This window comes from Vicugna pacos, chromosome 19, assembly GCF_048564905.1.
Source record: "Vicugna pacos chromosome 19, VicPac4, whole genome shotgun sequence".
Lineage (NCBI taxonomy): Eukaryota > Metazoa > Chordata > Mammalia > Artiodactyla > Camelidae > Vicugna > Vicugna pacos.
Genome location: NC_133005.1, coordinates 23,511,780 through 23,522,368, shown reverse-complemented (window position 1 = coordinate 23,522,368; position 10,589 = coordinate 23,511,780). Strand labels below are relative to the sequence as shown.

Below are 10,589 nucleotides of genomic sequence, written 5' to 3'. Positions count from 1 at the left end.
CACAAGGAAATATACACAAAATGTTATGATAACTCACAGAGAAAAAAATGTGACAATGAGTGTGTATATGTCCATGAATGACTGAAAAATTGTGCTGAACACGAATTTGACACAACATTGTAAAATGATTATAAGTCAATAAAAAATGTTAAAAAAATTTAAGTGTTTCTTGAGATGTATTTGTGCATTTGTTAATTCCTTTACGGATCTCCAAAGGCCAAATGGCTTTAATTTGCCTGTCTCCTTACCAGGAGGGAAAGGCACTTTGGGCACAGTTGCTGGCCAGTTTCCCACACTCTCATCTTGTGCTTTGCTACGACATCTGCTACACACTGTCCTTTGGCCTGGCTGATCTGATATAAATCCTCTTCTGCTATAATTCACTGCCCACAGTCCTGCCCATAAAAGCAAGGCTCATCCCTGCTGCAGAGAACTCTATTTCCATACCCAGCAGCACAGCCACCTCCTTCTCCTGTGACCTTCCAGCCATGAAGTGTCTTTTCCTGTTTCTTGCCATCCTTCTGGCCACAGAACCAGTGGTATCAGGTAACTTGGGTGTCTCTCAAATGTCTGGGATCCTGGTCACAGACTTCTCCCCTCCCCCCCTCTTCCACCTAACTGGGCAACATCTGAAACCTTTCCTTATTTCAAGTGGCTGTGGGAGGTTTTCTCACAATCATCTCATGTCCACATCTCTCCCTGATTCTTTTTGCCAAGGTGGGGGGATGATAGAAGTTTGGAGCACATGAACTTCAGGGCAGGCTAGTATTCTGGTGGGATCTTGGGAGAGGACTTAGTGGTGAAGGGTTTGGTGCAGGTTTGGGACTTGTTGGGAGCTTTGGGAGATTAGATTGAAGACTGGGAAGGGGAATTATAAGGGGGTGGAAAGACTCTGGGGTTGGAGCGATAGAGAGAAAATGAGGATGAGCTAGAGGTAAGGAGTTGGGCTTTCTTGATGGCTTGGAGCAGGCTGGAGGAGGGCATGGGGTTTTGGGTTGAGCAGAGCTGGTGTTGGGGATTAGGCTGGGCCTTGGGCGGAGGCTGGCAGGTGTACTGGATGGTGCGGGGTGTTTGAGGTTCAGCTAGGTGATGGACAGCTGCTCAGGACTGAGTTTGGTGCCTTGATTAGATTTGGGTTTAGCTTGGAGTGGGCTCCAGGGGCATTGAGTTCGGTATGGATGGGAGTTCTTATTAAGATTGGACTGGTATTTGAGTTTGACTTGGGTGAATATGGGGTCAAGGAGGATTGGCGATTGGGTTGTGGCTGGAGCTGGGACTTGTTGGGCTCAAGCTAGACAAGGTCAGGCTAAAGATAAGGAGCCGAGTCTGCTGAAACGTGGGTGAATCTCTTCCATTTCCTAGTATTACAGGTGTTCACGGTCCTTTTCCCATTATTCCTCAGCTCCATTAGGTGGGAACTTCATTGGCTTCATTTGATCTCAAAATTAGGAGTAGGAGCTTGGGGAATATGAAGACTAAAAGGGGGAATTCTGAAAAAGGCTTTTGTAAAAACCTTAAGTTCTCAACGTTGGAACAATTGCCTCAGTTCTCTCCCCTCGCAAGATCTCTTCTTTCCTTTCCTGGGACTGGGTCTAGCATTACCTACTCAACTCTCTCCTTCCCTTTTTCCCTTCCTGCCCCCCTCTGCCTCCTCTTGTCTTTCCGTTGAGGGATACTAACATCCTTAATGGTTGTTCCTATGCCCAGTAACAGACTGTTGGCTGAATGGACATTGCCGGTTGGTGTGCAAAAGTAATGAAGACAGCGTCACACGCTGCTCAGATCGTAAACGGTGCTGTGTCCTTAGTCGTTATTTGACAATCAAACCAATGACAATTGATGGAGTCCTCCCCTGGACCACTCCTCGCCCAACAAACAAGTAAATCGTTAAAGCCAAACCTGACAATTCAGGGAAGATACGTGGAAATCGTGGATAAAATTACTTTGCTTCAGGTTCCTTAGTTCCCACATTTCATTAAAACTCGCAAATCTGTTTCTTGTGTCTGTCAATCATGAGGAAGGATACTCCAAATGGATTGAGGGTCGGGGGATGGCAGAACGGGTGTTAAGAATTAGCAGAGAGACATCGATGGGGTTGGGCCACTTCAGTGGGGTAATGATTTCAGTCTTGGACATAGTTCCTCATCTACTGACTTCTGGAAAGGCTATTGGATCAGAGTGGACTGAGAAGAACATATGAGAAGCCAAGAGACTTAAAGACACAGCTGATACCTTGAGAGTGGGAGAATCCTTGGGCTGGGAGAGTTGATCCATCCTGGGGGAGAGTGAGCTGGGGTGGACAGGGACTGAGTAGAGCCCAAATCCTTGGGTTTGTAGGGAAGTTGGCTGAGATGCCTTTTTTTTTTTTTAAGATTACTTTTTTTTCCGGGGGGGGGGTAATTAGGTTTATTATTTATTTTATTTTATTTTTTGATGAAGGTACTAGGGACTGAATCCAGGACTAGCACTAGTACATGCTAGGAATGCACTGTCACCACTGAGCTATACCCTCTCCCCCAACAATGCCTTTTGATGCTTGAGAGCCCACAGCCCCAAGAATCAGAAGGTTTCCAAGTACCAAAAAAAAGATAAAGCACATAAATCTACTCATTTATAATCAGATTTGTTCATCGTTTGTTTTTTACCTTCTTCTGTGGATTCATTGATTCATTCATTCAACCTCAGCTGTCCTGTCTCATGTATGAGTCAGACTCCATGCATATACACCTCTCCGAACTCCAGCTTCCCCATCTGTGAGATGGGGTGAATATAACCTATCTCAGGATTGCGGTAAGAATGAAATGGATAATGCAGAGTGCAGTGCCCTGTCCATAGTAAGCCCCCAATAGATGTAAGCTGTTGCTTATGTTCATTGATTCAAGCATTGAAGGAATATGTGCTGTGTTAGACTGTGAGGAAAACAGATGCCTGTCTCATTTGAACTAAGAATTTAGCCTGGGAGAAGACTAACCCATGGGGAACAATGCAGAATTCTGATTGGACATCTGGAGGACTTGGGGCTCTTCCTAGGCTTTGTCATCTCAAATCCTATTCTCTGGGTCTCATTTATCCAACACAGTCGCTCACCTCTGGACTGTGTTCCCTGCCGTGAGGTCAGAGCCCAGAAGTACTCTGTGAGGCACGGTGCCTGTCATAAAGACAGAGAGACAGAGTTCACTTTGAACCATGGAGATAATTTGCTCTCGATTCAATATTTCCATTCTTAGACTCTGGAAAGAGAGACCCCTCCTCCTCTGATCATGGTCCTACTCTGGGCTTCCTCTGGCTAAGTCCCTCCTCATGGGGTGAGGAGTTCTTAGGGGTAAGGGGGCTGGATCTGCCCATGGTCCACTAGACCATGCTTTGAGTAGCTGGGGTCTGGAACTCCCTGCCCAAAGAACCCCTGTGCTTTCAGGGACTGCATGGACTTTCCCTCCAGGTTTACCCCTGGAAGGTGGGGTCTATTGTGTCTGCACATCTAGGCAGGAGAAATTCCAAGGGACACTCCTCTTTGCAGGAGCTGAGGGCAGAGCTTGGAGGTTCAGGCTGGAGTGTCCACGATTGCACATGAGAACTGGGCAGAGCTGGGGACGGGCGAGAAGAGATCTGGGCTGGGAGCTGAGCCAGCTCCTCTTGGGCTGCGTGGACCTCTGACTACAAGAGTTATAAACTCAGATCTGACCTTCCAGGTCATTCCAAAGGGATCTTTAATAAAGGGCAATAAGGTATATTTTAATTATCCTGCTTGTTAGTTTGATTCATAACTACTAACTATTCAGGCATAGGCTGCATGAACCTCCATTTGAATTCTTGTCTTGAAACCCACAACTATTAGGGTTGAGCCTGGAATTCAGATCCTGCTCTGGCTCACAGCCCACCTCCAAGCCCACTTCACAGCCTTCGTGTCTGTGACCTGGGGTCTGAGGCTGCACACTAGAGCTACCTGTGCCTTGAGGCCCTGGATGAGACCATCCAAAACATTTCCTCACTGGCTTCCCTGCCTCCAGATATTCTTTGCATTAGTCTGTTATCAGGAGGATTCTTTCAAGGAAGTTCATCTGACTATGTTGCTCTCCTGCTTACATATCTTCCTCTGGTCCTCACTGCCCCGGGGTTGGGCATTCAGGACCTTCACGTGGTGGCCCAGCCTCGTTTCTCATGACTGCCACTCTTGGGCTTTCTCTTCAGCTCCCACCATCCTCCCCTGCTCCTCACGTTGCTTTGGTCCATGGTTCCCCACCACCTTGTCCCCATCACCAGGCTTATCTCTGGGATGAGCCCCTCACCCTTCAGAGCCCAGTTAATGCCCCACCCCGGAAAGCCATCACCCGAGCTCTGTCTCACTATTTCTTAATGATTCTAATGATAATAGCTATATAATAGTTGTCCTCGACACTTCTGTGCCAGGCGCTGTTCTTGGTGTTTATAGGCCTGAAATCATTCTCTTCTTACAACAACCCTCTTCTTATCACTGTCTTAATGGATGAAGAAACAGAAGTCTAGGAGGTGATATAATTAGCCAAGGTCACATGACATTAAGAAAGCAGGGATTCAAACTCAGCTCCGACTGGCTTCCCAAAGAGTCACTCTTAAGAAGGTATGGCGCATATCCTGTTAGTGTGGAATTATTTGTCATTGTCCCCTTCCCCCCCATCCCCAAACATACACATACCAGATGGAAATCCTCAGGGGGTGAGAAGACATCTTCTTTACATCTGTATGCCTGGTGTTAAGCCCAGCATGGCTCAGATGTGACTTTCTGGTGAACAACATTTGTTAAGATCCTCCTCTGTGCTTTACGTAGAGACAACCATGAGGAATGGTGGGATGGTGGGGTGAAAAAGGGCTTGGAACTCCTAAGTCACTTGTAAATTTTCACTACTAAGTCACTGTAAATTTTCAGAAAATACCTAATCCTCTTGTCTGAATGTCTGGACTTAGGGTCTAGGCAGGTGAAATTTTGAAAATTTCATCAGATTATTCTGTTGGGAGATAAGATTCCATTTCCAACTGCCTTGTCAAACTTTCTTTATTCCAGATAGCCCTCAAACTGTGAGAATCTCTAATCTAGGCAACTTTCTCTTATCTTCCCATTTCACAGATGAGGAAACTGAGGCCCAAGGAGGAAAAGTAACCTATGTTCATAACTAGGTTCAAGACAATGACAGCATTGATAAGCAGATTTTCCTCTGAGTTCTGGTGAGAGGGCTACAGGGACCTGGAAGGTGACATTAAGTCACTGTGGGTGATACTGTGGGTGGTGGCACACAGTGATATAGGCCTGGTAGGAGGGCAGGTGTGAGGAGCTGCAGCCCCCCTGACAAAAGCCTTGGGGTTAGTTTGAGTATCTTTGAAACTCCTTTCTGGGGTGCCATGGCCTCTCTCCAGGGGGGAAGAATGAAGCAGGCTGGCCTGCCTGCTCTCCCATCTCAGATGTATCCTCTGTACACTCTTCTTCTTCTTCTTCTTCTTCTTCTTTTTGAAAGGTGTAGAATATCTATTTTCTTTCTTTCTTTTTTTTTGGGAGGGTAGTAATTAGGTTTGTTTGTTTATTTATTTATTTTTGGAAGGGGTGCTGGAGATTGAACCCAGGACCCTGTGCATGCTGAGCCTACGCTCCATGACTTGAGCTATACAGTCTTCTTTTGGACGCAAGTACCACATTGGCCTTCCTTCTCAAGGAGAATGGAAAAGGATCTCATCTCCAGGGGATATGACAGAAGGAGTGGTGTTTTTGCTCTTGTGAGGCTTCCTGGAATCTCTCTTTTCTTCCTTGTAGGCTGAGGAGTGAAGATGGGGAGAAACTTTGTCCGTGGAGAGCAGGCGCCCCTGGGATGAGGGGTTGACCTGGCAGTTGTAGAAGCGTTGACCCCAAAGCAAGGATGGCTGGGCACCTGTCCTGGACCTTTCATGGGACTGATACACAGGCCTGCTGGTGTAGCTTAAGCTCAAGTCAGCCTCTGTTTGCACAGCAGTGTCCACAGTCTGAGTTACATTTGATACTTGGATGAGGAATTCATCTTTGATTCTTGTCCAAGCACCACACGAATAAAAATATTTCCTCCTTCTCTCTCCTCACCCTTGCTTGGACAACATATGTTCTTTGGTGAAAATAAAATTGAATAGATCCTTTTTATTCAATGCAAGGTTTAGGTTTTCAGTGTGTGTTTGAGTGTGTGTGTATTAAGCCCGTTTGGACATAGGGGACCCCATGTGCTTAGCAGCCAGTTCAAGGCCTGGCAAAGAGTGGGTGCCACTAACCATTTGAGGAATGAATGAGAGGCCCTTGAATGGCAGTTCAGAAGTTTGGGTTTGATATTGAAGACCATAGAGGGCCAGGGCTCCAACTGTCATTATCTAAAAATCAGTTATACTTCTATATCCTATCACTGAACATGTGAGCATTGAAATTAAAAATACAATACCATTCACAATCATTCCAAAGAAATAAAATGCTTAAGTGTAAGCCTAATAAAACATGTACAGAAATTGCAGGCTGAAAACTACAGAATGGTGATAAAAAAATCAAAACTATAAATAAGTGAAGAGACATAGTGTGATTATAGATTGTAAGATTCAACTAGGAAATATGTCAACTCTCCATAAGTTGAAAGACACATGTATCACAATTGCTATTAAAATTCCAGAAAGCTTTTTTTGTGGACATAGATGAGATTATTCTGTCTGTATCTCGTCTATAAAGAAGTCCACAAAGGAATGGGAATAGCTAAAAACAAAGAAAAAGTCAGAGGAATGATTCTACTAGGTTTCAAGACTTATATAGCTAAAGTAACCAAGACTGTGTGTTCCTGGTGGAGAGACAGCCACATAGATCAGTGGAACAGAATAGGAAACTCAGAAATTGCCTTACACAAGTACAACCAACTGATTTTCCACCAATTAACCCCAAATAGATCATAAACTTAAATGTAAAATGTAAACTTGTAGAAGAAATATAAGAAAAACTTTCAGACCTAGGGCTAAGTGAAAAGTTCTTAGAAATGAAGAGCGTTAATCCAAAAAAGAAAAAAATCAATAAATTGGAAATGTAAAATGTAAAACTTTCACTCTGTGAGACCCTGTGAAAAGGATAGATGGAAAGACAAACTACAGACTGGGAGAAAAATCACATATCTGACAAAGAACTTGTATCCAGAATATAGAAACAACTGTCAAAACACAACAGTGAAAAACAAATGATTCAATTTGAAGAAAAACATGAAAAGATATTTCACTGAAGAGGATATACAGATGGCAAATAAGCACATGAAAAGATGTTCAACATCATTAGCAATTAGGGAAATGCAAAACCACGGTAAGGTTCCCTACATATCTACTAGAACAGCTAAAATTAAAAACAGCGACACCATATAATCCTGCAATCCCACACCTGGGAATATATCTGAAGAAAACTCTAATTTAAGAAGGTACATGCACCCCCATGTTCACAGCAGCACTATTTACAATAGCCAAGACCTGGAAGCAACCTAAATGTCCACTGACAGATAAACAGATAAAGACGATGTTATACACACACACACACACACACACACACACACACACACACACTGGAATACTACTCAGCCATAAAAAGAATGAAATAATGCCATTTGCAGCAACATGGATGGACCGCAGGATTACCATACTAAGTGAAGTCAGTCACACAAAGACAAATATCATATGATATCACTTATATGTGGAATCTAAAAAAATGATACAAAAAAACTTATTTACAAAATAGAAATAGACTCACAGACACAGAAAACAAACCTATGGCTACCAAAATAGAAAGTGGGGGAAGGATAAATTAGGAGTTTGGGATTAAAATAGACACACCACTACATATAAAATAGATAAACAAGGACCTACTGTATAGCACAGAGAACTATATTCAAGATCTTGCAATAATGGAAAGGAATCTGAAAAAGAATATGTATACATATATACACATAAATGAATCATTTTGCTGCACATCTGAAACTAACACAATATTGTAAATCAACTATACTTCAATTAAAAAGTAGTGACAATACCAAATAGTGGAAAGGATGCAGAGAAACTGGATCTTTTATACACTGCTGGTGTGAATGTGAAATGGTACAACCGTGCTCTGGAAAATCGTTTGGCAGTTTCTTTCTTAAAAAACTGAATATATAATGACTATACTACCCAGCCAATGCACTCTTGGGCCTTTATTCCAGAGAAATGAAAATTTAGTTCCAGCAATTTGTAGGCAAATGTTCATAGCAGCTTTATTTTCTAAGGGATTCGTTAAATAAAAAGACTTATTTTTTTAGACCAGTTTTAGGTTCACAGCAAAATTGAGAAGGGACGGATTCCCCGTAGCTTTTTGCCCACATTGCTGCAGGACCACTCCTATTTTCAACATCTGGTACATTTGTTACAATTGATGAATCTACATTCAAATCACCCAAAGTGCATAGTTTACATTAGGATTCACTCTTGGCGTTGCACATTCTGTGGGTTTGGAAAAATGACATGACATGAATCCACCAATATAGTATCAGCCAGAGTATTCTTACCACCCTTCAAATCCTCTGTGCTCTACCTACTCGTCTCTTCCCCTACTCCAATCCCTGGTAACCACTGATCTTTTTTATTGTTTCCTTTTCCAGAATGTCACATAGTTGGAACCAAACAGTATTTGGCCTTCTCACTTTGGCTTCTTTCACTTAGTAATTAATATGCATTTAAGCTTCTTCCATGTCTGTTTATAGCTTGGTAGCTCATTTCTTTTTTAGTGCCAAATAATATTCCATTGTCTGGATGTATCACCATTTATCTATCTTCTCACCTACTGAAGGGCATCTTGGTTGCTTCCAAATTTTGGCATTTATGAACAAAGCTACTATAAACCTCTGTGTGCAGATTTTTTCCTGGACATAAAATTTCAAGTCCTTTGGGTAAATACCAAGGAGTGCAGTTGTAGGATTATAAGGTCAGATTACATTTAGTTTTGTAAGAAACCACCAAAATGTCTTCCAAAATGGCTAAACCATTTTTCATTCTCACCATCAATGAATGAGAGTTCCTGTTACTCCACCTCCCTGCCAGCATTTAATATTTTCACTGTTCCAGTTCTGGGTCATTTTAATAGATGTGCAGTGGTATCTCTTTATTGTTTTAGCTCTTTATGTTTTTACTATGCTCTCTGACTCATCAGATCTATGTTACTGCTAAATAGAAATTAACTGTTTTTGTTTTTGTTTTTTTGGCCAGGCAGACGTCACATCCTTCGATGCATGGGTAACTTGGGAATCTGTAGACCCTCTTGCAAAAAGGCTGAACAGCCCTACCTCAACTGCAGAAATTATCAGTCATGCTGTCTCCAGTCCTATGTAAGGATAGACATTAATGGCAAAGAGGGAAAAAACGACTGGAGCCAAGAGAACCGCTGGCCAAAAATATCTTGAGTGCTAGTGATCACCATCCTCAACCTGCTGCCAATACCCCTCATTAAAATTCATGCACCTGCCACCCTTGTGTGTCTTTCATCCATTGGAAATCACAGTGAGAGACTGGGTTTTACAAGGTGAGATATCTGTCCCACTCTGAATCTAGACCTGTGAGAGAGAAGGCTGGAAACAACTGGAGTGACCAGAAGAGAGAGAATCTAGACACATCAGTGATGATGGGGAGAGAATGTGCTTGAGCCCATTGAGGAGGGGTTGCAGGGTGCAGGCAGAGCCATGACTTAGTCTGTGCTATGTCGGACTCAGTGAGGGGGACCAGAACCAGTGGGAATGATGCATAGGGCAGTAGATGGAGGTCCTGTAACAAATACATCCTAGTCCACGGAAGAACTCCCTAACCAGCTGGTGTAATGTAGAATAAGTCGTCCTGTCAAGGTTTCAAGTTGTGATGCTGAAGGTCTGTTTGGTGATTACCGTGGAAGGACCTGAAACATCGGATGCCGTTGCTCTTTCTGATGATCGTTAAGGTCTTTTACTTCTTGAGAAGCTAGGAGGCTTGTGCCCTCAGTTACAACCAACACTAGCTTTTAAAGGTAAAATTCTAATTTGACTTTTAAATGTCTTACCTCTACTAGTATCTTATTTACTAATATCTGCTAATATTTCCATCTTTAGTTACACATTTTGTCAAAAGGAGAGCAGCCGTGCTTGCCAATTATCTTTCTCGATTTCTCTGCTTGTCCTCAACTCTTTACAATTTGCTTTTGTGGTTATTGTTCTGCTGATTCTGGCCAAGATCACCAGCGGAACTTGTTTTTAAAAGTTTCATATTTGTTGCTCAATTTCTATCTCACTTGGCCTCTTGGTAGCATTTCCAACTATAGTTCATCCCCTCCTTGACAATCTTAACTTGACTGGCTTCTGTGGCTTCACTCTTTTTTTTTCCTCCTAACTTTTGGGCTGCTCCTCATTTATTTTGGGGTGTTCCTTTTCTGTCCTTTGTCTCACTGCATTCCTCTGAAGTTTCTCTTCTCCTGTGAGAATAAAAACCCCCCACCTTCCTGGGAAAAGGCTGACAGCTCTATAGCCATGATAGTAAGTAAATATTTTGAAAGGTTTTAAACCTTTCTCACTGAGTAGAGACAACTTGCTTTA

General features: G+C 42.8%; 1 protein-coding gene across 1 annotated transcript; it reads left to right on the top strand.

Annotated features, from left to right (window-relative positions):
* Positions 1-385: 385 nt before the first annotated feature.
* Positions 386-9,496, top strand: LOC102533077 (beta-defensin 119). The gene is made up of 2 exons (XM_006202685.3): positions 386-546; positions 9,241-9,496. Exons 1-2 carry the CDS (start codon positions 489-491, stop codon positions 9,432-9,434), a joined length of 252 nt encoding a protein of 83 aa, XP_006202747.1. The 5' UTR covers positions 386-488; the 3' UTR covers positions 9,435-9,496.
* The last annotated feature ends 1,093 nt before the right edge of the window (positions 9,497-10,589 follow it).

What these genes read in the sequence shown, in the direction of transcription:
- LOC102533077 (XM_006202685.3), top strand. Translation starts at nt 489, where the DNA reads ATGAAGTGTCTTTTCCTGTTTCTTGCCATCCTTCTGGCCACAGAACCA. An exon ending in CACAGAACCAGTGGTATCAG is followed by an intron (nt 547 to 9,240) that starts GTAACTTGGGTG and finishes TTTTTTGGCCAG; the next exon opens with GCAGACGTCACATCCTTCGA.